The 26459-nt window shown below is 43.4% G+C and overlaps 2 protein-coding genes across 4 annotated transcripts; one reads left to right on the top strand and one right to left on the bottom strand.

The window, feature by feature from the left end:
* Positions 1 to 234: 234 nt before the first annotated feature.
* Positions 235 to 16789, top strand: LOC115179761 (calcium-binding protein 39-like). Its single transcript, XM_029741493.1, has 9 exons — positions 235 to 456; positions 12058 to 12195; positions 12872 to 13036; positions 13154 to 13272; positions 13380 to 13548; positions 13802 to 13861; positions 14625 to 14690; positions 14815 to 14958; positions 15113 to 16789. The coding sequence occupies exons 2-9, from the start codon at positions 12094 to 12096 to the stop codon at positions 15290 to 15292; spliced, it is 1005 nt and encodes a 334-aa protein (XP_029597353.1). The 5' UTR covers positions 235 to 456; positions 12058 to 12093; the 3' UTR covers positions 15293 to 16789.
* A 667-nt stretch (positions 16790 to 17456) lies between these two features.
* Positions 17457 to 25855, bottom strand: LOC115179760 (cytidine and dCMP deaminase domain-containing protein 1). 3 transcript variants are annotated; one of them, XM_029741490.1, is made up of 11 exons: positions 25604 to 25855; positions 24847 to 24950; positions 22917 to 23094; positions 22478 to 22840; positions 22038 to 22265; positions 21456 to 21505; positions 21111 to 21280; positions 20665 to 20709; positions 20385 to 20574; positions 20081 to 20138; positions 17457 to 18492 (listed from the first exon to the last, which is right to left on the bottom strand). In XM_029741490.1, the coding sequence occupies exons 1-11, from the start codon at positions 25725 to 25727 to the stop codon at positions 18392 to 18394; spliced, it is 1611 nt and encodes a 536-aa protein (XP_029597350.1). In that variant the 5' UTR covers positions 25728 to 25855; the 3' UTR covers positions 17457 to 18391. The 3 variants fall into 3 exon arrangements, with proteins under 3 accessions (XP_029597350.1, XP_029597352.1, XP_029597351.1); XM_029741492.1 differs by lacking the exon at positions 25604 to 25855 and adding an exon at positions 25260 to 25578; XM_029741491.1 differs by lacking the exon at positions 20665 to 20709.
* Between the last annotated feature and the right edge of the window lie 604 nt (positions 25856 to 26459).

Raw genomic sequence — 26459 nt, 5'->3', positions numbered from 1 at the left:
CCATCTTGTTTCACCGGTTTAAGGGTGAAATAGACTTTTTCACATTTATAAATAATTTGTACACAAAAAAACCCAGCCATAATCAAAACATTGTTCGAGCATGTTTTTCTAGAGCATAGCTGCTATTATCCATGAAATCTAAAAAACAATTGTAATCCGGATATGAAAATCCCTCAACGTCACAGGGGAAAGAACCAATGGGCTGGCAGATAACTATTCAGTGTGCGCCTCCTATCCGGGGCTGTGGCTCATATCGAATCAGACCAAATGGAATTCTGCACTGCCTTCTTAAAAGATTCCCTACATTTTAATTCGCACATACACATATTCCTCTGACGTTTTGCCCAGCATACAACACACCGCTGGCGTGACCAGAAAAAGCTTCTCGGTTACATTGAGAATCGAGACAGCAGCAAAGACATCCGAGAGAAAAAATACAAAATAGACTCTTGCACCGTAAGTATTCGTAATTTATTAGATTTACATTTACATTTAAGTCATTTAGCAGACGCTCTTATCCAGAGCGACTTACAAATTGGTGCATTCACCTTATGATATCCAGTAGAACAACCACTTTACAATAGTGCATCTAAATCTTTTAAAGGGGGTGGGTTAGAAGGATTACTATATCCTATCCCAGGTATTCCTTAAAGAGGTGGGGTTTCAGGTGTCTCCGGAAGGTGGTGATTGACTCCGCTGTCCTGGCGTCGTGAGGGAGCTTGTTCCACCATTGGGGTGCCAGAGCAGCGAACAGTTTTGACTGGGCTGAGCGGGAGCTGTGCTTCCTCAGAGGTAGGGAGGCGAGCAGGCCAGAGGTGGATGAACGCAGTGCCCTTGTTTGGGTGTAGGGCCTGATCAGAGCCTGAAGGTACGGAGGTGCCGTTCCCCTCACAGCTCCGTAGGCAAGCACCATGGTCTTGTAGCGGATGCGAGCTTCAACTGGAAGCCAGTGGAGAGAGCGGAGGAGGGGGTGACGTGAGAGAACTTGGGAAGGTTGAACACCAGACGGGCTGCGGCGTTCTGGATGAGTTGTAGGGGTTTGATGGCACAGGCAGGGAGCCCAGCCAACAGCGAGTTGCAGTAATCCAGACGGGAGATGACAAGTGCCTGGATTAGGACCTGCGCCGCTTCCTGTGTGAGGCAGGGTCGTACTCTGCGAATGTTGTAGAGCATGAACCTACAGGATCGGGTCACCGCCTTGATGTTAGTGGAGAACGACAGGGTGTTGTCCAGGATCACGCCAAGGTTCTTAGCACTCTGGGAGGAGGACACAAGGGAGTTGTCAACCGTGATGGCGAGATCATGGAACGGGCAGTCCTTCCCCGGGAGGAAGAGCAGCTCCGTCTTGCTGAGGTTCAGCTTGAGGTGGTGATCCGTCATCCACACTGATATGTCTGCCAGACATGCAGAGATGCGATTCCTTAAGAGATAGCTAGCTAGGTAAAGTTAGGCAATTTTACCCTACGATTATTGTTCATATGTTTCAAATTGATGCTGCCCTTAACATTGTATTCAATCGATTCAAGTTTGAAACAATCTTTGCTACTTTAATTAAATGCTGCCATTGCCAATCTGTTTAGCTGCTTTTCTGTAAAACCTGCTAAAACGCTGCTAAAACGGTCCGATTTATGCATGTGACATCCATTCTGTTAAAGGGAGTTTAAAACCCCAAACGGGTGTATCCCATAGTTGACATATTCGCACATGTCTTATATGTTTTATTTCTGCGTGTCTACAGTAATCTGCATGTCACGTGAAACCTTCATCCGGGAACGCTCTTCCCTAAACATGTTTGATGGTCCTTTAACACACAGGACAAGTAGGGTGCGTATGCGTCATGTCACGCATCGAATGTGTCAAGTCTGGCTTTGTTTGTACAGTGTTTGTTTTGCTTTAGCACGAGCAGAGCTTCCCGTGCAGTAGGATCGGAACACCAATGAACAGTGAAGACAGAGAGAGGCCGTCGCATAGGCTGCTATTCTGTCTAGCCGGCTGTCATTCTCTATTAGGCCTACAGTAACAACTTCATCGAAATGTTCGTCTTATAAGTAATTACTTAATTTAAAGACATTGGACCTTGACCTACCATGTTACATTTTTAGTTTGGCCCCCTGTTTTGTTATTATTCATTTATTTATGCATTTATCCAGCCAGACTAGTTTTGTGTTCTCCAGTTTTAATGTATAATTATTTATTGCTCCATATTTCAAAATCAGACAGTCCATGTCATTCGACAGGATGTGTGATGTCAATTTATGTTTTGAAAGTGTCAGATTGTGAATGTTGGTAGCCAATCTTAGACCAGGCATGAACAACTGTCACCCAGACTGCACCTCACCTAGGACAGATTGTGTCTCACCATTTTTTAAAAGAGTACCCTATGACATGTCTGACAAGCTGCATAGGCTCATGTCATCAGTGATGTAGTCAGTGCAGGGACTGTCATGATGCTCAGTGACACTTTAGGTAACGAGTTTTATTTCAGCAGCAGCGCCATGTACTGTGTGTTGGCTCTAACCACAGATCTAGGACCAGATTACCCTTCCCCCAATCATAGCCTTCACCATTAGGGGTTGTAAAATATCTGACCCTCTATCTGTGGTTAGGGGTGATTAGAGGCCAGAATGATGATGGTGGTTTGATGATAAAGATAACTGGCAAAATGGCTGCAGAACATCCCCTGAAATAGAACAACCCATTGGAGTGTTCCATCAGTCTTTGTTTTGTCTGGGTTCCGTTTGCATTCAGTCTGAGAGTTCTGAGTTGTTCCGTCTGTATTCTTTCTGTGATGGGGTTGTGTGTGTTTGTTCATGGAGCTCTGGGACTGGACTCCATCTTGACTGATGGAATCATGTCAGACCCTGTGAAGGGCAGTACCTCTCCCCTCTCCTGCTTCAGTCTCTTTCTCCTACTACCGTAACCATTCTCATGATTTATAAATGACTCCCTATAGCTCCATAAATGACTCCCTATAGCTTGTTTAGCAAAAAAAAATCGATGCATTTGCAACCATGGAGAAAAACAGGCGGGGTTGGCTTAGAATCAATGGATCGTTGACATGTAAACTTACATTGTTCTTACATTTTTATTGTCACATGCTTAGTAAACAGGTGTAGACTAACAGTGAAATGCTTACGGGGCCTTCCCAACAATGCAGAATATAATAAAATAGAAAACATTGTAACACAAGGAATAAATCCACAGTGAGCAATGATTGCTTGGCTATATACACGGGGTACCAGTACCGAGCCGATGTGCAGGGGTACGAGGTAATCGAGGTAGACATGTACTTATAGGTAGGGGTAAAGTGACTAGTTAACAGGATAGATGATATGTGAGTGTGTGTGTGTGGCGACTGTGTGTGTGTGTGTAGGAGTGTCTGTGTGGGTAGATGCCAGTGTGTGTGTGTTGGAGTGTCTGTGTGGGTAGAGTCCAGTGTGTGTGTGTTGGAGTGTCTGTGTGGGTAGAGTCCAGTGTGTGTGTGTGTGTTGGAGTGTCTGTGTGGGTAGAGTCCTGTGTGTGTGTGTGTGTGTGTGTGTGTGTGTGTGTGGGTAGAGTCCAGTGTGTGTGTGTGTAGGTAGAGTCCAGTGTGTGTGTGTGTGAGTGTCTGTGTGGGTAGAGTCCAGTGTGTGTGTGTGTAGGTAGAGTCCAGTGTGTGTGTGTGTAGGAGTGTCTGTGTGGGTAGAGTCCTGTGTGTGTGTGTGTGGGAGTGTCTGTGTGGGTAGAGTCCAGTGTGTGTTGGAGTGTCTGTGTGGGTAGAGTCCTGTGTGTGTGTGTGTGTGTAGGAGTGTCTGTGTGGGTAGAGTCCAGTGTGTATGTGTAGGAGTGTCTGTGTGGGTAGAGTCCAGTGTGTGTGTGTGTGTGTGTGTGTGTGTGTGTGTAGGAGTGTCTGTGTGGGTAGAGTCCAGTGTGTGTGTGTGTGTGTGTGTGTAGGAGTGTCTGTGTGGGTAGAGTCCAGTGTGTGTGTGTGTGGGTAGAGTCCAGTGTGTGTGTGTTGGAGTGTCTGTGTGGGTAGAGTCCTGTGTGTGTGTGTGTGTGTGTGTGGGTAGAGTCCAGTGTGTGTGTGTGTGTGGGTAGAGTCCAGTGTGTGGGTAGAGTCCAGTGTGTGTGTGTGTGTGTGTGTGTGTGTGTGTGTGTGTGTGGGTAGAGTCCAGTGTGTGTGATGAGGTTAGTTTATTTAATTGTAATACCAGGGTGTCTGTTAGATGAGGTTAGTTTATTTAATTGTAATACCAGGGTGTTCGTTAGATGAGGTTAGTTTATTTAATTGTAATACCAGGGTGTCTGTTAGATGAGGTTAGTTTATTTAATTGTAATACCAGGGTGTCGGTTAGCGCTGGGCGATATGGCCAGAAATCCATACCAAGCTAAATTCATTGTATTATCACGATAACAATACATTTAACGATACGTTTATACCATTTAATGTGTACTACAGTTCTTATTATTTTTCTATTACCCTTAAAACTACTACAACTACTTTGAATGTTGTAGCTATCACTTGTCCCATAAACAATAACCCATGTTGGCAAACTTATTTAACAATTCCCATTTCTCTAGTAGGACCCTATAGGTTATTTATGTAATGACCAATATCAGCAAAATGTTCACGATAAGTGGTCGGTGTCGATCATTATCAGTTTATCGTCCCAGCTCTAGTGTCAGTATAGGATAACAACCTTGCTGTTCTAGGCCCATGACAAGAAATACAACCACTCCCTTTAGGAAAGGCTAAAAACATTCCTCCTTATTTTTAAAAATGTATTTATTTAACTTTCATTTAACTAGGCAAGTCAGTTAAGAACAAATTCTTATTTACAATGACGGCCTACCTAGAGGCCTCCTGCGGGGACGGGGGCCTGGGATTCAAAATAAATAAATCTAAGTATAGGACAAAACACACCACGACAAGGGAGACAACACAACACTACATAAAGACAGACCTAAGACAACAACATAGCATGGCAGCAACACATGACAACACAGTAGCAACACAAAACATGGTACAAGCATTATTGGGCACAGACATCAGCACAAAGGGCAAGAAGGTAGAGACAACGATACATCATGCTAAACAGCCACAACTGTCAGTAAGAGTGTCCATGATTGAGTCTTTGAATGAAGAGATTGAGATGAAACTGTCCAGTTTGAGTGTTTGTTGCAGCTCGTTCCAGTCGCTAGCTGCAGCGAACTGAAAAGAGGAGCGACCCAGGGATGTGTGTGCTTTGGGGACCTTTAACAGAATGTGACTGGCAGAACGGGTGTTGTATGTGGAGGATGAGGGCTGCAGTAGATATCTCAGATAGGGGGGAGTGAGGCCTAAGAGGGTTTTATAAATAAGCATCAACCAGTGAGTCTTGCGACGGGTATACAGAGATGACCAGTTTACAGAGGAGTATATAGTGCAGTGATGTGTCCTATAAGGAGCATTGGTGGCAAATCTGATGGCCGAATGGTAAAGAACATCTAGCTGCTCGAGAGCACCCTTACCTGCCGATCTATAAATTACTTCTCCGTAATCTAGCATGGGGGAAATCAATATAAATATATGCCATTTAACAGATGCTTTTATCCAAAGCAACTTAGTCATGCGTGCATATATTTTACGTATGGGTGGTCCCGGGAATCGAACCCAGTACCCTAGCGTCACAAGCACCACACTCTAAAAAGGATCACATATACTGTAGACTGTATACATAGGATATTTCTGTTACCTAACTCTGTCCTTCTAGGCTACATTAGACCAGGTTAAGGTTACAGATAATCCAGGGGAAATCAGTTTATTTGTAAAATATGACGTGCTGTAGGCCCCTAGTCTGTAACTAGAGGTCTGTAACTAGAGGTCTGTAACTAGAGGTCTGTAACTAGAGGTCTGTAACTAGAGGTCTGTAACTAGAGGTCTGTAACTAGAGGTCTGTAACTAGAGGTCTGTAACTAGAGGTCTGTAACTAGAGGTCTGTAACTAGAGGTCTGTAACTAGAGGTCTGTTACTAGAGGTCCGATAATGAACCCAAGTCTGTGAATTGTGTCCAACTGGGCCTTGGTTTCATGCAATCGCTCCTCATATCCGAGACTTCGTGGTATGTTTATAAAGTGGGCTAGCAGCCTTTTATTTCCTGGTTGAGCATGTTGTGGCGTGTCTGAATCAGGATTATCCCTTCCATTATGGACTCATGCAGTTGCCTGTCCAGAGACATTAGCCTCATTCTTGTTTAATTCTGATTGATGGGTTGTTATTAAAGTTGCAATAATCAAATGTTATTTATCACATGCTTCGTAAACAACAGGTGTAGGACTAACAGTGAAATGCTTAGTTACGGGTCCTTTTCCTAACAATGCAGAGACAAAGATACTACTTATACTGTGTTTACCTCACAGCTTCATGGGAAATGCAGTTTTTTTTAACAGGTCTGGGTGGGGAGAGCGGGGTTGGGTAGAGAGGGGGCTCCTTTCTTGCTTGTAGTCAGTGAGTGGGATAGGAATAGGATTTTCTTGGGTTCACTGTCCTGCGTTTTGCGCTGGGGCTTTTTCAGGGGTGACTGCAAGCATACCAAACATCAGATAGAAATGGATAGTGTAGAACAGACATTCTCTTCCATGAAGAAAATAGGAATAGGGAATCCCATCTACTCTACATGATGTGCAAGGCTGTGAGCGATGCAGTCCACTGACTAGTCTCCTGCTGTGGACTGTGATCAAAGTGACAAGCTCCTGGCATCAGTCTGTCTGTTCTGGGAGGAATGGAGGTAATACCGTCACGCTCAGCACTAAGGATTAACAGTCACAAGTTATACTCACCCCCTCCCTCACACACTCTCGCTCACTTTCTCTCTCTGAGAGTTTGTTTCAGTAGCTAGGTTATCCTTCATGTTGGCATCAAACACTCCATGACAATAATGTTGTAAGATTCTTGCTAGAATGTAAACTGTGTTAGAACTCTAGGTGCCAACATGGTGAACCATTGGAATCCTAAATCTCAACCTGAGTTGGCTTACTCATGGCCAGTGTAAAGTTAGGCCATTTCAGTATTTCGGACGCACATTGTTGAGACATCCTCTTGAGTGATGAAACGCACACGCCTATTATCTGTCGTCTGGCTGCCTTTGTTTTGTTGTCATGACAACCATGCTGAATGCAGTGAGGTGTGCAGAGTGTAGTCTGACTCAGCGTAAGCGGGTATTGCTTATGCCCTTTTATAAATCACTGCTAGGTCCCAGGGGGAAGACTGCACTCTTCTTTCTGTGGGTGTATCTCAATACACTTGCCTTCCTCTCCTTGTCTCCTCTCCATCACTACTAATGTTCTTCAGTCCTGGTCTGGGACACCCACGGGGATGCAGGCTTTTGTTTGTTTATTTCACATCAATGTAGATGAACGAGAGGAGATTAGAAGATACTTCAGACTATTGAGATGCACCCCATGTCAAGTAAGGGGAGAAATGCCTGTGGTATACTGATATATGGTATAATTAAGCAATAAGGCTCGGGGGGGTGTGGTGTATACCACGGCTAAGAGCTGTTCTTATGCAAAACGCAATGTGGAGTGCCTGGATACAACCCTTAGCCGTGGTTTATCGATCCTATACCCCAAACCCCCGAGGTGCCTTATTGCTATTATCTGGTTACCAACGTAATTAGAACATGTTTTGTCATACCCGTGATTATACCACCGTTTTCAGCATTCAGGGCTCGAACCACCCAGTTTATAATGTGTGACCGTTTTCAGCATTCAGGGCTCGAACCACCCAGTTTATAATGTGTGACCGTTTTCAGCATTCAGGGCTCGAACCACCCAGTTTATAATGTGTGACCGTTTTCAGCATTCAGGGCTCGAACCACCCAGTTTATAATGTGTGACCGTTTTCAGCATTCAGGGCTCGAACCACCCAGTTTATAATGTGTGACCGTTTTCAGCATTCAGGGCTCGAACCACCCAGTTTATAATGTGTGACCGTTTTCAGCATTCAGGGCTCGAACCACCCAGTTTATAATGTGTGACCGTTTTCAGCATTCAGGGCTCGAACCACCCAGTTTATAATGTGTGACCGTTTTCAGCATTCAGGGCTCGAACCACCCAGTTTATAATGTGTGACATACACTGAGTGTACAAAACTTTAAGAACACCTTGCTTATATTGGCTTGCGCCTCAATTCTACAGGGCATGGACTCTACAAGGTGTCGAAAGCATTCCACAGGGATGCTGGACCATGTTGACTCCAATGCTTCCCACAGTTGTGTCAAGTTGGCTGGATGTCCTTTGTGTGGTGGAATATTCTTGAAACACACAGGAAACTGTTGTGTGAAAAACCCAGCAGCGTTGCAGTTCTTGACACAAACCACTGTGCCTGGCACCTACTAACATACCCCGTTCAAAGGCACTTCAATCTTTTGTCTTGCCCATTCACCCTCTGAATGGCAAACATAGACAATCCGTCTCAATTGTCCCAAGGCTTAAAAATCATTCTTTAACCTGTCTCCTCCCCTTCATCTATATTGATTTGTAGTGGATTTAACAAGTGACATCAATAAGGGATCATAGCTTACGCACTCTTAGCATTCTCTCAACCAGCTTCATGAGGTAGTCACCTGGAATGCATTTCAATTAACACATGTGCCTTGTTAAAAGCTAATTTGTGGAATTTCTTTCCTTAATGCATTTGAGCCAATCAGTTGTGTTGTGACAAGGTAGGGGTGGTATACAGAAGATGGCCCTATTTGGTAAAAGACCAAGTTATGTCAAGAACAGCTCAAATAAGCAAAGAGAAATGACAGTCCATCGTTACTTTAAGACGTGAAGGTCAGTCAATACGGAACATTTCAAGAACTTTGAAAGTTTCTTCAAGTGCAGTCGCAAAACCAAGCACTATGATGAAACTGGCTTTCATGAGAACCACCACAAGAAAGGAAGACCCAGAGTTACCTCTGCTGCAGAGGACAAGTTCATTAGAGTTAACTGCAACTCAGATTGCAGCCCAAATAAATGCTTCAGAGTTCAAGTAGCAGACACATCTCAACATCAACTGTTCAGAGGAGACTGCGTGAATCAGGCTTTTATGGTTGAATTTCTGCAAAGAAACCATTACTAAATGAAACCAATAAGAGACTTGCTTGGGCCAAGAAACACGAGCAATGGAAATTAGACCAGTGGAAATATGTCCTTTGGTCGGAGTCCAAATTTGAGATTTTTGGTTCCAACCGCTCTCTGTGAGCCGCGGAGTAGGTGAACGGATGATCTCCGCATGTGTCCCACCATGATGCATGGAGGAGGAGGTGTGATGGTGTGGGGGTGCTTTTCTGGTGACACTTAACCAGCATGGCTACCACAGCATTCTGCAGCGATATGCCATCCCATCTGGTTTGCACTTAGTGGGACTCTCATTGGTTTTCAACAGGACAATGACCCAACACACCTCCAGACTCTGTAAGGGATATTTGACCAAGAAGGAGAGTGATGGAGTGCTGCATTAGAGGACCTGGCCTCCATAATCACCTGACCTCAACCCAATTGAGATGGTTTGGGATGAGTTGGACCGCAGTAGTATTTTGGGATTTCATTAGCATCCCCATTAGCTGTTGCAAAAGCAGCAGCTACTCTTCCTGGGGGCCATACAACTTGAAACATGACATAATACAGAACATTAATAGACAGGAACAGCTCAAGGACAGAACTACATAAAAAAAATGTTAAAGGCACAAGTAGCCTACATATCAATGCATACACAAACTATCTAGGTCAAATAGGGGAGAGGCGTTGTGCTGTGAGGTGTTGCTTTGTCTATTTTTTTGAAAGCGTGTTTGCTGTTTATTTGAGCAATATGAGATGAAATGGAGTTCCATGCAATAATGGCTCTATATAATACTGTACGTTTTCTTGAATTTGTTCTGGATTTGGGGACAGTGAAAAGACCGCTGTTGGCATGTCTGGTGGGTTAAGTGTATGTCAGAGCTTGTGTAAATTGACTATGCAAACAATTTGGGATTTAAAAAAAAGAGTAGAGGGCCTAGAGAGCTGCCCTGCGGTACACCACACTTTACATGTTTGACATTAGAGAAGCTTCCATTAAAAAATGCCATATCGTGGATTTAGAGCGGAGGTTGATAGCTGAGCTGAGGTTCAAAAACAGTTTATGATCAATAATATCAAAGGCAGCACTGAAATCTAACAGTACAGCTCCCCACAATCTTCATATTATCATTTGTCAGTGCAGAACATGTTGAGTTTCTTTCTCTATAAGCATGCTGAAAGTCTGTTAGTTTGTTTACAGAGAAATGGCAATGTATTTGGTCAAACACAATTTTTTCCAACAGTTTGCTATGAGCTGGCAGCAAGCTTATAGGCCCTCCAGGCCTGAGAACGAAGACTTTCCTCTAGGCTCAGATTAAAGATATGACAGATAGGAGTGGCTATAGAGTCCACTACCATCCTCAGTAGCTTTCCATCTAAGTTGTTAATGCCACGAGGTTTGTCATTATTGATCGAAAACATTAATTTTTTTCCCACCTCTCCCACACTAACTTTACAAAACTCAAACTTGCAATGCTTTTCTTTCATTATTTGTTTTTTTTATGCATGAATATGATGGCTCACTGTTCGTTGTTGGCATTTCCTGCCTAAGTTAATAATAATTGGCTAAATTAAATGGTTTTGTGACGAATAAGCCATCTGATTCGATGAAAGATGGAGTTGAATTTGTCTTTCTGCCCATAAATTTATTTAAATATTTTTCCATCATTCTTTATATTTTTGATCTTGACTTTATAATACAGTTTCTTCTTCTTTTTGTTGAGTTTAGTCACATTTCTCAATTTGCAGTAAGTCAGCCAATCAGATGTGCAGCCAGACTTATTAGCCACTCCTTTTGCCCCATCTCTTTCAACCATAGGGTTTTTCAATTCCTCATCAATCCATGGTGCCTTAAGTCAGTTTATTAAGAATTGTAAGAAGTAATTTCATAAATTCATCAAGTGCAGTGTCTGGATGCTTCTCATTAATCACATCAGACCAAAAAATATTTTTAACATCATTCACATAAGTCACAGCTAAATCTCTTATACACTGTTTTAGGCTCAGCTGTTGGAACTTTGGCTTTCCTGGATATAGTGATATTGTGATCACTGCATTCAATGGGTACGGATACTTGTTCCTGTAGTGTTTGTAAACATGGAATAGCCTTCGTTTTTCAGAACAAGAATAGACTGATGAGCTTCAGAAGAAAGTTATTTGATTCTAGCCATTTTGAGCCCGAACCCACAAATGCTGATGCTCCAGATACTCAACTAGCCTAAAGAAGGCTAGTTTTATTGCTTCTTTAATCAGCTCAGCAGTTTTAAGCTGTGCTAACATAATTGCAAAATGGTTTTCTAATGATCAATTACCCTATTCAAATTATAAACTTGGATTAGCAAACACAACGTGCCATTGGAACACAGGAGTGATGGTTGCTGATAATGGGCCTCTGTACGCCTATGTAGATATTCCATTAAATATCAGCCGTTTCCAGCTACAATAGTCATTTACAACATTAACAATGTCTACACTGTATTTCTGATCAATTTGATGTTATTTTAATGGACAAAAAATTTTGATTTTCTTTCAAAAACAAGGACATTTCTAAGTGACGCCAAACTTTTGAACGGTAGTGTGTGTATTTATTATCCCGAAGGATTAAAACCGTGTCCTATCCTATCCTATCTGAGGAAATGAGAAGCATCACATCTTCCAAGTCATTTTTTCTGAATTGGGACTTTTAAATAAATTATCTGCCACTGATAGTTTTTTTTTTAGCATGAAAAAACTGAGTTTCAATTGGACGGACGGTATAAATAAGCAATAAGGCCCGAGGGGGTGTGGTATATGGCCAATCCCTGAGGTGCCTTATTGCTATTATAAACTGGTTACCAACGTAAGTAGAGCAGTAAAAATAAATGTTTTGTCATACCTGTGGTATATGGTCTGATATACCATGGCTGTCAGCCAATCAACATTCAAGGCTCGAACCACCCAGTTGTGTAATTTATATGTTATTGATAGATGGGGTATAATGTGTGTGTTTTTAAGGCTGTCAGGAGAGACTCGAGGAGAGGCCCCGCCACCATGCCGCTGTTCGGTAAATCCCACAAGAATCCCGCCGACATCGTCCGGACTCTGAAGGAGAACATGGCCATCTTGGTCAAACAAGACAAGAAAACAGATAAGGTGTGACTCATCTTCATAACACGAGTCCTTACACCACGAATCCTCACTAAACAAATCCTTACAACACAAGTCCTTATAATAGTCCTCACCACACAAACCAGTACTCCCCATAGAAAAGGCCCACAAGCAGGTGTTGTGTAACATTGCTGTTGGGGCCTCGGTGTACCTCTTCTATCTGATCAGTCAGTTGGTGTGGTTATTATTACGGTGCGCCTCTAGCTGACACTGGGCTGTGAAAGTAGCATCGCTGCCTGGCCGTTCCTTCATTGACACCCAGCTGTAAAGGCCCTTTCCACCACGGGACTGTTAGAGAGGGGCTGTCCAGACAGAACTCCCAGTAACCTGGCTCTGGGCTGGAACTGCTTCAGCTCTAACCAGGCTGCTTCCACACACAGCCAGGCTATAGTGATCTCAGTACAGTCCACTCCTGTTGTATGCAATGCTGATATCCAGAGAAAGTCAATAGTAATGTGTCTTATGATTGGGCCTGAGGCTGGGACATAAGTGTCTACAGAGCTGTACCTCCATAGGTAGTCAATTGTCTCCCTCTTGTGGTCAACTCAAGTATAATACCATGGCGTTTTTAAATTTTTTATAAACAGCATAACATTATTAGCAGCAGTACTGTTAGACACACAGGCACAATATGTACTTGTAACTGGTGTCCCTGTCCCAGGCATCAGAGGAGGTGTCTAAGTGTCTTGTGGCCATGAAGGAGATACTATATGGGACCGGTGACAAGGAGCCTCACACAGAGACTGTGGCCCAGTTGGCCCAGGAGCTCTACAACAGCGGCCTGCTCATCTCGCTGGTGGAAAACCTGCAGGTCATCGACTTTGAGGTGAGACTGAGCCAAAGCCGGAACATCAGGGTCGTGTTCATTAGGCACCAAACAGAAGAAAACGGTCTGAAACAAGGAGGCTTTAGTTTTTAAACGTTTTCCATTGCACGTCCCCAGGGGAAGAAGGACGTGTGTCAGATCTTCAACAACATCCTGCGGAGGCAGATCGGCACCCGCAGCCCCACCGTTGAGTACTTCTGCTCTCACCAAGAGGTGCTGTTTGTGCTGCAAAAAGGGTGAATTTCTCTCACACACATACACACACACACACACACACACTCTCTCATGTACCACAGCCGTTGGTATGATACTCAGTGACGTCTGCGTGTCCCTCTTCCTGCAGGTATGAGACCCCTGGGTCGGCGCTGAACTGTGGCATCATGCTGAGGGAGTGTATCAGACACGAGCCACTGGCCAAGCTGGTTCTCCACTCAGAACACTTCCAGGACTTCTTCAATTACGTAGAGATGGAGACCTTCGACATCGCCTCAGACGCTTTCGCCACCTTCAAGGTCAGATTACACAAGATTTGAAAGCATCTTTGGGTCCTGGAAAAACCTTGTATTAAACCCATATTAATAAGACTAGGATGGGTCTGAGATGATATGCTAATCTTTACATTACTGTTGTATCTGTCATGCCCATTTGTTTGAGAGTTGACAAAATGAATAGATAAGAAATGACTCGATGCAGCAGATGATATGCAATATACAATGTTTGTTTTTGTGTGAATTAAAGTGAGCACGTTTCCTCCCCCATTCACAGGACCTGCTCACAAGACACAAGGTCCTGGTAGCTGAATATCTAGAGCAGAATTATGACGCAGTAAGTGACATGTTCAACATTCTGCTGCCCTGGGAGCATTTAACCTTTATCAGATGGACTTCATGGAAAGAAAATGTTTTTTTTGTTGTTACACCATCTGCCCTCTTGACAGAATTCATGAAGGAATGGGTGAATGCATTTACGACATCCCACACTCGTACTCTCATTGCCATTTACCAGATGAATACACTGAAGTGTGTGCCGATAAACAAAACACGTTGATTGATGAGCCATACTCTACAATGAATGAGTGCATTTATACCACCCTTAATAGACGAGCCACATACACTCCAGGCATCTGTGGTCACTGGCTTTCCCTGCTTGCATAAGACCACCTTGTCTGTTGGTTGTAGTGTGGGGCTCAGGGAAGACCCCAGGGGAGAGCAGACAGGCCAGGCTGGAGGCTGCTCGGGTTACTGGCCAGACACTACTATACACTGGGCCGCACTAGGTTACAGAAGGCTGCTTCATGCCAAAGGCCGCTGGAGGCTTATCTCTCTCTCTCACACACTGGCCCAAACCGCACCCCTGACTGAGTTTTAGATATATCTATCTATCTATCTATCTATCTATCTATCTATCTATCTATATATATATATATATATATATATCTATCAACTTCAATAGACATTCCATTTAACTATCTGAAACACCTATTTAATTCTATGAATTTTTATTTTACATTTTTATTGTGAATTTATTTTGAGCCACTTTTGACTGTTGATGCAGCCACCCCTCAGCCTGTTCCTTTATATCTTTGCAGATCTTTGACCAGTATGAGAAGTTATTACACTCTGATAACTATGTGACAAAGAGACAGTCATTAAAGGTGTGTTCTATTATTCACATTTTACATGGATTACTTAGACTAAAACTTTGCTTGCTATTATGGTGTTGATTATCTTGCTTCATAGTAAACATTTGCATACCCTGGTCTTTGTGTGTTTGTGTAGTTGTTGGGAGAGCTTCTGTTGGACAGGCATAACTTCACAGTGATGACCCGGTACATCAGCAAGCCTGAGAACCTGAAGCTGATGATGAACCTACTGAGGGACAAGAGCCCTAACATACAATTTGAGGCCTTCCACGTCTTCAAGGTACGACACAAAAGCCGTTCATATACAAAGTCTGGCAAATTGGCCTCCATGTTGGCCCCAAACATTCCATGGCATTACCATTGGGTTCTTACTAGAATGTAACTGCCGATATCAATGTAATGTACAGAGCTGACAGGCTGACCCCTCCACCCAGGTGTTTGTGGCGAACCCCAACAAGACGCAGCCCATCGTAGACATCCTGCTGAAGAACCAGCCCAAACTCATCGACTTCCTTAGCAACTTCCAGAAGGACCGCATGGACGACGAGCAATTCAACGACGAGAAGACCTACCTAATCAAACAGATCCGAGACCTAAAGAAACCCGCCTCTTAAAACCCCTTCCCCTTAGCTGTGACCTTTACTTTTTATTGTCGACAAAAATACATTGACAATAATGATTCAATTTCTTAATATCAAAGACATTATTGTCTTTTTCTTGGTTCCTTAAACTTTGCGGAGAATAGTTCTTAATCACATTTGTTTTCATTGTTTTTACTTTTAAATGAACCCTTATTATTAGTGTGTAGTGTTCCACAATGGGAAGGGGATTTCCTCTCTTGGGGGGAACCAATAGTTAGAGACCTCTAGGTGATTGGCTGAGTGAGCTGTGGAGACCACAGGTCATCACTTTAATTGCGCAAATATTTTTTTGCAAATGTTCTCTTTTCATTGCCACTTGCAGGCACGAGCCAGCTAGATATTTCTGACTTCTTTCTAATACTCTCCTAATCTAACCACAGTACAACCGAAGTATCCAGAATCATAGAAGGAATTGCTATTTCTCTATTAGAGGATCTAAATGGTATTCTCAAATGTTCTGTAGAACTCCTCTTCAGACTCACATTCCCTCCTAGTCTTACTCCTGCGGTTGTACTTCCACAATTTACACTTAAGTTATGCTTCAACGTTGTAGTAGGTCCTCTGACATGACAACTCTGAATTTGATCTTACAAGGAACATATTAGATGTCTGGTGATCAGCGGGGCCATTCTTTTACTGCTAAGTCATATTCTATACGAAGGTTATCAATAGTTTTGATAATTGATTCTCCACAGATGGCTGGTAGCACTTTCTGTATCATTCAACGCTAAAGGATCTATTCCTTTTATTTTAAGCTGATGAAGTAGTTTCCTGTTCAACAGGATTCTATCATGATGATAAAAAAACATGTTTTTTTTGTCGTGTGTATAAAAGCTGGTTTTGACCCATAAGTGAGTGCCATTGCAGGTGATAGAAAAATCCTCATTTTTTTTCTGTACGAAAGTGATTTCTTTAACTTTTCTTATTTGGATGGTGGAGGGGGATGGTTGGTGGAACACATTAACAGTAGGGGTACATACAGAGGTGCCTTTGTTTTCCCTTTTTTTGTATTTTAAATACTTTTCTAGGCGAAGCTTAATTCTTAGAAAAATATGGTCTAGTTGAACATATTAGTCGTGATTAAGCAATGAACCTTGAACTCACTATATTTGAGTTATGCAGTTAAGGAATATTTTACTTTGAAAAAACTTGTTGCAGTTCATTGATCGCATCATAAAACTAGGAACCAGGAGGCCAAAACTCAGGACTGTGATTGTCCAGGAAAGTTAACATACCAGTAAACTGGATAAGGTAGAAGCATCTTGCTCTGAATTTTTATTTTGTACATGTAGCTTGTTTTGGGGGAAATCTAAATGAAATAACCTCAGATAAATTGAGCCAATGCATATTGTAATCGTGGTGGTTGAGCTTGTAAGTTACGATCACATCTAAATTGAAAATGAGCTAATTAATATGGCTCTTCAATGTAATATTGAATAATAAATGTGATGGGCACCATGCCACAGACAAGTGATTGTTCTTTAAATTGCCAAATACTTTGTTTGTGAAACTCAGTCATTCTAGCCCTGTTCTATATCTGGTACTAACATTTGATCTTGACCAGTGTAGACAATTAATTGTGAACAGATCTTCCTGACCACCGAGGTAGCTGGGGACAAATTGATTGGTTGGATGAACGTTCAGTGGGCAGAGCTTAGACATGTCAGTGGGTGGAGTTTAAGTGTTTCAGGGAGGGGGAGTGCTTGTGGGAGGGTGTTAAACAGGTTGCGACAGATGGTGTTGCCAGTTTGAATCCCAATGCGGCTTTTGTTTTCCAACCTACTTAAATGTTTTAGTACATATCTGCTGACATTCTAAAACGACTAAAGGAATGAACAGCTTTATAAAATGCACAAAAACAATAATGGTGCCCTCCCTCCTGCTGGTGCTGTGGACCGGGACCACAAGGTCACAGGTTCAAGTCTTGCCATGCCAATGACCTTTCTCAAGTTATATTTTGAACCCTAGTCCCTCCCTGTATTCAAATTATGAGATTCCCAATGTTAAGACATATTGATCCCTTGAATCAATGATTTTAGAGGGACTATTTAAAAGGGTTTGACAATCCAGATCTGTTTACACTTGTAAGATATCAAGATACAATTAGTCCTCGATGACCTCTGGAGGTAGTCAGGAAGAATCACCATCAATTTTAATATTCTACACAGGTCTAGAAATGGTCACGATCAAGACACAGGACCCATGTTAACATCAGGTATAAACGGGGCTTCGAATGGCAAACTGTGACTTTGTTGGATTAAAATGATAAACAAGAAACTTAAAAGATTCAGGCTGTATCAGTAGGAACTTACACCTGAGCCAAAACAGATTTAACATACTGTACTAAAGTAATATTGACCCTTTTCAACCATGGGATTTCATAAAAATAAAATCACAATGATACTACTGTACCACAATACCGGTAAAATAAATGCATACATTGTTTTCCTGGTTTGTCTATTTTATAGTTTTTTTTGCTGTTAGATGCTTATTGTTATCAGTTAAAAGCAGTTTGGCAAAACAGGATGAAACAATTCAAGGATGTAGGAGCCACCTACGAAACAAAAGAACAGACAAAGCACAGTTGCATGGGTCTAGAGGTTAGTATCCTGTGAGGCAAAGTGCAATATAGTGGCGGTAGCCTGCACTGGCTGGGATGTGACTTGGATTCTTCACGTCTGGAAGAACTATAGTAAGCTACAATCAACAGTAGCCTTCATACAACTTTCATTGTAAACTCTTCAGACAAACAATTAGGAAACACGCATTTACAGTTCACTTATACATACAAGCCTTGCAATTACTGTTTTTTTTTAAAAATATCTACGTAGTACCATTTCCTTTGAATATACAGTCAGTCCTTTAAAAATCACCTTGAGTTTACTCCTTGAAACTGTCCATTACAGGGGAGTATGAAGAGGCCTTTGAATTTCCAACATTGTTAAAATGCATCCTTCCTTACTTGAATCACTGATCAATATGCGATTGGATAAATGAAACGTTTCCAATGCCAACAAGAGCCTGGGGACCGTAGCCTGGTGAAACCAGACTGAAAGCTACAGGTACCATTGTTCAACAAACAGGAGAAAGGTCTGGATTTGTTGCTGACCGTAACCTCTTATTGGATTGAAGGGCCTGTTCAGGCTGTCTCCCATGCTTCCCCACACAGCCATCTGTAATCATAACAAGACATGGTCAGAGGTGGGACACATCGCAGAGTCAAATCAGAGACGGTTAGAAGGGCTGATCCGTCATCAGTATTGTGGTGATTAGGTGGCGGCATGCACATTACATTTGTGCGACTGTCAACTGCGTTTATTTTCAGCAAACTTGACGTGTAAATATTTGTATGAACATAAGATTCAACAACTGAGACAGACTGAACAAGTTCCACAGACGTGACTAACAAATGGAATAATGTGTCCCTGAACAAAGGGGGGGAATCAAAATCAGAAGTAAGTCAGTATCTGGTGTGGCCACCAGCTGCATTAAGTACTGCAGTGCATCTCCTCCTCATGGACTGCACCAGATTTGCTGTGAGATGTTACCCCACTCCTCCACCAAGGCACCTGCAAGTTCCCGGACATTTCTGGCGGGAATGGCCCTAGCCCTCACCCTCCGATTCAACAGGTCCCAGACGTGCTCAATAGGATAAAGATCCGTGCTGTTCGCTGGCCCTGGCAGAACACTGACATTCCTGTTTTGTAGGAAATCACGCACAGAACGAGCAGTATGGCTGGTGGCAGTGTCATGCTGGAGGGTCATGTAAGAATGAGCCTGCAAGAAGGGTACCACATGAGGGAGGAGGATGTCTTCCCTGTAACGCACAGCGTTGAGATTGCCTGCAATGACAACAAGCTCAGTCCGATGATGCTGTGACACACCGCCCCAGACCATGACAGACCCTCCACCTCCAAATCGAACCCGCTCCAGAGTACAGGCCTCGGCGTAACGCTCATTCCTTCGACGATAGATGCGAATCCGACCATCACCCCTGGTGAGACAAAACCACGACTCATCAGTGAAGAGCACTTTTTGCCAGTCCTGTCCAGCAACGGTGGGTTTGTGCCCATAGGCGACATTGTTGCCTGTGATGTCTGGTGAGAACCTGCCTTACAACAGATCTACAAGCCCTCAGTCCAGCCTCCCTCAGCCTATTGCGGACAGTCTGAGCACCAATGGAGGGATTGTGCGTTCCTGGTGTAACTCGGGCAGTCGTTGTTGCCATCCTGTATCTGTCCCGCAGGTGTGATGTTCGGATGTACCGATCCTGTGCAGGTGTTGTTACATGTGGTCTGCCACTTCGAGGACAATCAGCTGTCCATCCTGTCACCCTGTAGCGCTGTCTTAGGCGTCTTACAGTACAGACATTGCAATTTATTGCCCTGACCGCATCTGCAGTCCCCATGCCTCCTTGCAGCATGCCTTTGGCACAGTGTTTTTCAGAGTCAGTAGAAAGGCCTCTTTAGTGTCCTAAGTTTTCATAACTGACCTTAATTGCCTACCTACCGTCTGTAAGCTGTTAGTGTCTTAATGACCGTTCCACAGGTGCATGTCCATTAATTGAACAAGAATGGGAAAGTCTTTAAACCCTTTACAATGAAGATCTGGATTTTTACGAATTATCTTTGCAAGACAGGGTCCTGAAAAAGGGACGTTACTTTTTTTGCTGAGTTTATTAGAGAAGGAGGAGATGTGACATCACTCTCTACAAAGTGACAAATGTCATGCTAACTAATGGTACAGAGAAGGACAACTCACTGGTTAGATGAAGACCAGCATGTTCAGAGGCTCTCCTGGCCAGAGGGGACTTCTGCCACTGTGACGAAAACATGTAAACACACTAAGAAAATTGCATCTATAGAAAGCACTATTATAAGTATAACTCAATAGCCTAACAAGGAAACAAGGATAGGTAAAAGCTGAATGGAAAACATCTGAGGAACCCATTCAGTTTTTTCCCCCTCATCAGTACAGATGAAGAAAATATGAGAGGAATAGACTATTGAGATGCTGCTACACCCATAGAAAAACTATTTATCCGTCAATCGATGTAGGTACTCACAATGAACTTCAGGACTCCTTGGAGGCCGTGGAATCTGAGGTAGGAGATGTCTCCCTTGTCTTTGCCGCTGTCCAGGTCAGTGGTGTAGATCTGCTTGATCCCAGCTCCTCGGATCAGAGGGACACACTCATCACACGGACACTTAGTCACAAACAGCATGGTGTTCTCCTCCTCGCGGATCTCGTCACTCCTAGAAACGACAGTCAATCACTTATTTACATCATAAATCCTCATGCCCAGCTACTAATTCCTGCCCCCTGGTCCGACTTCTCGGATGTACCTCCTTGCTTCCTCTCCTTGCATCCTCTCTGCCATCTCCGTTGACCTGTAAGGACTGGACAGGTCAAGAGCAAATATACCCATGTACACATTCCCTGTATTTCCTTCATCTACAGATGTAGGATCTTAATTTGATCACCCTGTTACAGAAACATTTTCCTGCAATGCCAGAAATGTAAAATGTGTAGTGTATTTGAGGATTAAAAAGGCTTCTGAAGTTTGCTAATTCCACTTTAAAAAATGTCAATACCTTATGTAAAATTTATCAAGACCTACAGAAATGTCCATTAATTATAATACACATAATTCACATTTCCTGTTGCTGCAATTAAGCTCCTACATCTGCATCCTGTCCTCTCATATCAATGGAGATAAAGGGTGGATATAAGGGGAGGAAGTCACTTAGGAGTATTGAGATGGAGCCCATGTCGTTTCTCTCCTCCTGACCTGAAGGTGAGTGCGTTCTGCTCAGCGTGGATGATGTAGCGGTACTTCCTCCTCTGGCGGTCCTGCTGTTTGTTGTCCATCTGGGGGTACTCTCCGTACTCTGAGCCCACTGGGTAGGCGTTGTACCCACAACCCACCAGGTACAGCCGCCCCGTGCCATCACAACCACCCTAAAACAGGTGAGCACAGAACACAGTGAATGCCAGTTTGACCTTATTCATTTTTCACATTGAAATATTTGTTACCAGCCTTTCCACTTTATTTTTGTCATTATATTACAGAGGCAAAATACATAATATTCATGTATAGTTATGAGTTTAGAAAATACAATAATGGTTTACTCACCGATTTCCCTTCTGCCCAAATGACAGCACCAACCCCAACCTTAGGGTCCTCTGGAATAGCAACAAACAAGTAACACTCAGACATGTTCCATCTGTTTAAACCTTCAATGGGTGGTTCAACCTATTTCAGCTTGTCCTGTTAGCCTTAAAACATAAACATATAAATAACCCTTTCAAAAAAAAAAAAAAAAAAGTTAATTTCTTGAGTGATCGGCTGACCAACCAATCAGAGAACTCCTTTTCATAGCAGCTGTCGCTAACCACTAATGAAACTAGAATGTATTTTGGGATACTTTCTGTTCATCGGACACCCGATACCCCCCCAAGGCAACTTATCTCTCCGTCAACCATGGGATGTTACGTCATAACAATAGTCTCATCATATCAATAGTCTCATCATATCAATAGTCTCATCATATCAATAGTCTTCTCTCTCCTGCAATTTTGATTTTGAATTGCTTGGAACTCCTTTATGCGATTCCCCACAAAATGTGGTGACATGTCACATTTACAAAATTACTTCCTAGTTTGAATGAGTAATCTGGCTAGTATATACACACTACTAAACAGATATTTCAGGTACCTGTTCTGTAGGCCAACAGTCTGGCCTGTACGATGCAGTGTCTGGCAATCTCCTGGGACACCCCCTGAGGCTGGGGCTGCTCCGAGGTTGCAGGCTGGGAGTCCGTCCTGTAGAAGCCATGCTGGAGTAGAGGCACACTAGCAGCTACTGAGGCCAGAATCCCGACCAGCTCCCTCATGTTCTGACGCAGGTTGGAGAAGTATGGCTCCATGCAGAAGTTCTCCAGACCTGTAGCAAGACAGTGTCAAATCCTCATCTATAAACAGTATGTTTACCATTCATTTAACAGGATCTACACAACAGATGGCGTGGCACATGGCCTCCTGAGCAAAGGAGATCCTCAAACCTACCCATCTTGAGTTAGCCAACATAGCCCAAATACAGCTAGCCGGTGAACACAAGCTAGCTAACAAGTACGGTTGAATGATTGTATTACGGACCTATTTTGGTGAGAATGTCACGGTGGCACTGTTCGTGCGGGATTAGGAACTCTTCGGAGAAAGTGTCCAGGTTCCGTCTCCTCTGCTTCCAGTAGAAGTCCCCAGCGTCCAATTCGGGGTCGTCCCCCGACACCCTCTCCATGAAGTCACACCCCCTGGAGGTCTCCTCCACAAACTGTTGCAGGCCGGGGTCCACGGGCTGCACCACCACACTGATGTGGGGCCGGCTGTTGGACTTCAGCTTCTCGGACGCAATGGCGTCCAGCATGGCCTCCTGGGAAATGGAGTCTGTCCCATTAGGACTGACCGCTAGCAGACTCATCTCAGGGTCACCAGGCCAGAAGGAGATGCGGCTCACCCCAGCTGGAGATGACAGACAAGAGACAAGTGATCTCTCTCTCTGTGTGTGTGTGTGTGTGTGTAATATATATATCCTCACCATTGATAAGCATCTTGAGGCAGGTAGCGCAGGGTCTCCTAGAGAAGTAGAGGTCTGAGGCAGCCAGCCTGGGCCCGTGTCTGATCACAGCTACCTGCCCCACGTGGAGCTCTGGACCGGAGCAGTGGAGACCCACCACCCTGTGGTCCCGAACCACCACCAGGCCTGTACCGCGCGTCTGACACAGAGAAACACACAGGAGATAAGGGAGAAAAGTGATGCATATCATATAATTGATGATGCTCAATATGGTAATTTATTGCATGTTATCTATAAAAAAAATATATGTTTTGACACATACACCAGATAGGTGCAGTGAAATGTGTTGTTTTACAGGGTCAGCCATAGTAGTACAGCACCCCTGGAGCAAATTAGGGTTAAGTGCCTTACTCAAGGGCACATCAACAGATTACTCACCTTGTTGGCTCGAGTATTCAAACTAGCGACCTTTCGGTTACTGGCCCAACGTTCTAACAACAATATGTAATGGCCGCTATACAGTGCATTCAGAAAGTATTAAGACCACTTGACCTTTTCCACATCACAGCCTTATTCTAAAATTGATTTTTAAATAAATGTTCTTCATCAATCTACACACAATACCCCATGATGACAAAGCAAAAGCAGGTTTTTAGAAATGTTTGCAAATTTATTAAAAATAAACTGAAATATCACATTTACATAAGTATTTAGACCTTTGTAGAAACACCTTAGACAGCAATTACAGCCTCAGGTCTTCTTGGGTATGACGCTACAAGCTTGGCACACCTGTATTCGGGGAGTTTCTCACATTCTTCTCTGCAGATCCACTCTTCACCGTAGGGATGGTGCCAGGTTTCATCCAGACGTGATGCTTTGCATTCAGGCCAAAGAATTCAGTCTTGGTTTTATCAGACCAGAAAATCTTGTTTCTCATGGTCAGAGTCCTTTAGGTGCCTTTTGGCAAACTCCAAGTGGGCTGTCATGTGCCTTTTACTGAGGAGTGGCTTCCGCCTGGCCACTCTACCATAAAGGCCTGATTGATGGAGTGCTGATGAGATGGTTGTCCTTCTGGAAGGTTCTCCCATCTCCACAGAGGAACTCTGGAGCTCTGTCAGAGTGACCATCGGGTTCTTGGTCACCTCCCTGGCCAAGGCCCTTATCCCCCAATTGCTCAGTTTGTCCGAGTGGCCAGCTCTAGGAAGAGTCTTGGTGATTCCAAACTTCTTCCATTTAAGAATGGGGCGGCAGGTTAGAGCGTTGGACTAGTAACCGAAAGGTCACAAGATCGAATCCAGCTGACAAGGTAAAAAATGTCATTCGGCCCCTGAACAAGGCAGTTAACCCACTGTTCCTAGGCCATCATTGAGAATAAGAATTTGTTCTTAACTGACTTGCCTAGTTAAATAAAGGTAAAATATATAGATATATTTTTTAAGAATGATGGAGACCACTGTGTTCTTGGGGACCTTCAATGCTGCAGAAATGTTTTGGTACCCTTCCCCAGATCTGCGCCTCGACACAATCCTGTCCATAGAGCTCAGAGACAATTCCTTCGACCTCATGGCTTGGTTTTTGCTCTGACATGCACGGTCAACTGTGGGACCTTATATTGACAGGTGTGTGCTTTCCCAAATCATGTCCAATCAATTGAATTTACCACAGGTAGATTCCAATCAAGTTGTAGAAACATCTCATGGATGATCGATGGAAACAGGATGCACCTGAGCTCAATTTCAAGTCTCATAGCAAAGGATCTGAATACTTATGTAAATAAGGTATCTGTTTTTTATTTTTAATACATTTGCAAAAATTCTTAGCCTGTTTTCACTTTGTTATTATGGGGTATTGTGTGTAGATTGATGAGGGGAAAAGGCTGTAACATACAATGTGGAAAAGGGGGAAGGGTACATTCTAAATACATTCTGAATGCACTGTAGGTCAAACTTACAAAGTCATCCTGGTTTATGTCTTCTGGTTCCTCCTTGGGGAAAAGTTCCATCCATAAACTCAGCAGGGTGAAGAGGTTAACCTTGGACAGCCTGGGTCCATGACCTAATAACACACCATAGAAAAACAGGATTACAAACAGGGAAGGCAAGTGAGTTTTTTGTCCACTAGATCTTTGCTGCTCCCAAGTGATAACACATTGAGCTCAAAAAAACTATTTGGATAAAGCAAACATTGGGCAGACATTTGCTTCCTCTTCCCACTGCAACTCTGGAGCACTGACATAGAATGTGAAACTGTTGGCCAGTACATTTCTCTTCAAAACATGTATGTGACTCTGGCATTCATAGGGGAGAACAACCAAACGGATGCTTGATCCAGCATCCCTACTATTACAGAGCAAGCCCAGCTTACCTGTCCGGTGCCAAAAAGCTCAAGACCTCTTTGCAGAACCAGTCACGTTATCCTTGGAACGTCACTACCCGAAACCATTTAAGTTTTCAATGGGGTGACGTCAGAGCTGGGACGTCCCAAGGATCCCGTTTGGACGTTTCTAGACAGTCACTAGGAAGGCTACAGACGTGTGGGTTGAAACTAATAAAAGCCTAGACGGTGACACAATGACGTCTTTATTTTTAATATGTCTCAAAGCTCATTATTCCGTGTGAGTAGCAATTTTATACCGAACAGTAAAAACCTTCGCAGCATTCTCTGTCAAGCGGTCAACTCGCCTGTAACTGACAGCGCAGTAGTCTCACCTTGTACTTTGGTGTCGGTTTGTGTACTGGCTTCCCTTACATCGCGATATCCTTTACAGTTGCATGAAGCGGCACAGGTTGGTTTCAAATATTGGTTCGACTGTACAGTATCCGTCGTTGCCATTCAATCAAACGAATGTAAAATGTAGCGATCGTCACCAGACAAGGCAAATACGTATTATGTTGTTGGTTTCTGAACAGCTAAGCTAGGCTTCTTCCTATATCTTCTGACGTGGAACAAATAGGCGGAGCTTGTCTTGCACCCAAACCCCCAGAACTGTCAACGCAGTGTGTTTGTTGTAAATGTTTTGCATTCTTGGTTGCAATTAAAAAACAATTGTCAGATTACATCTGCATTCCATTATTAGAATGTCATTTAATTCATGACGTTATAAACTTAAGCAATAAGGCCCGAGGAGGCCTTGGCTAAGTGCTGTTCTATTGCGGAGTGCATGAACACAGCCCTTAGCCGTGGTATATTGGCCATACATCAAACCCCTAAGGTGCCTTATTACTATTATAAACTTGTTACCAACGTAATTCAAACGCAGTAAAACATTTTTATTTTGTCACACCTGTGGTATGGGGCCTGATATATCACTGCTGTCAGCCAATCACTCCAACACTCTACTCAGCAAACTGGATGCAGTCCATCACAGTGCCATCCGTTTTGTCACCAAAGCCCCATATACCACCCACCACTGCGACCTGTATGCTCTCGTTGACTGGCCCTCGCTTCATATTCGTCGCCAGACCCACTGGCTCCAGGTCATCTATAAGTCTATGCTAGGTAAAGACCCACCTTATCTCAGCTCACTGGTCAAGATAACAATACCCACCCTTAGCACGAGCTCCA

This window comes from Salmo trutta, chromosome 39 (assembly GCF_901001165.1).
Source record: "Salmo trutta chromosome 39, fSalTru1.1, whole genome shotgun sequence".
In the NCBI taxonomy this organism is placed as follows: Eukaryota; Metazoa; Chordata; class Actinopteri; order Salmoniformes; family Salmonidae; genus Salmo; species Salmo trutta.
Note: the sequence above shows the minus strand (reverse complement) of the source record. Positions and strands in the feature narration are given on the sequence as shown.

Bases quoted from the DNA above. Each gene is read 5' to 3' on its own strand.
- LOC115179761 (XM_029741493.1), top strand. From the start codon at position 12,094: ATGCCGCTGTTCGGTAAATCCCACAAGAATCCCGCCGACATCGTCCGG. The intron at 13,273-13,379 runs GTGAATTTCTCT...CTCTTCCTGCAG, and splicing joins CTGTTTGTGCTGCAAAAAGG to GTATGAGACCCCTGGGTCGG. The intron at 13,549-13,801 runs GTCAGATTACAC...CCCCATTCACAG, and splicing joins ACGCTTTCGCCACCTTCAAG to GACCTGCTCACAAGACACAA.
- LOC115179760 (XM_029741490.1), bottom strand. From the start codon at position 25,727: ATGGCAACGACGGATACTGTACAGTCGAACCAATATTTGAAACCAACC. The intron at 22,266-22,477 runs GTCCGTAATACA...GTCTTGCTACAG, and splicing joins TGACATTCTCACCAAAATAG to GTCTGGAGAACTTCTGCATG. The intron at 20,710-21,110 runs GTCAGGAGGAGA...CAGTCCTTACAG, and splicing joins CAGAACGCACTCACCTTCAG to GTCAACGGAGATGGCAGAGA.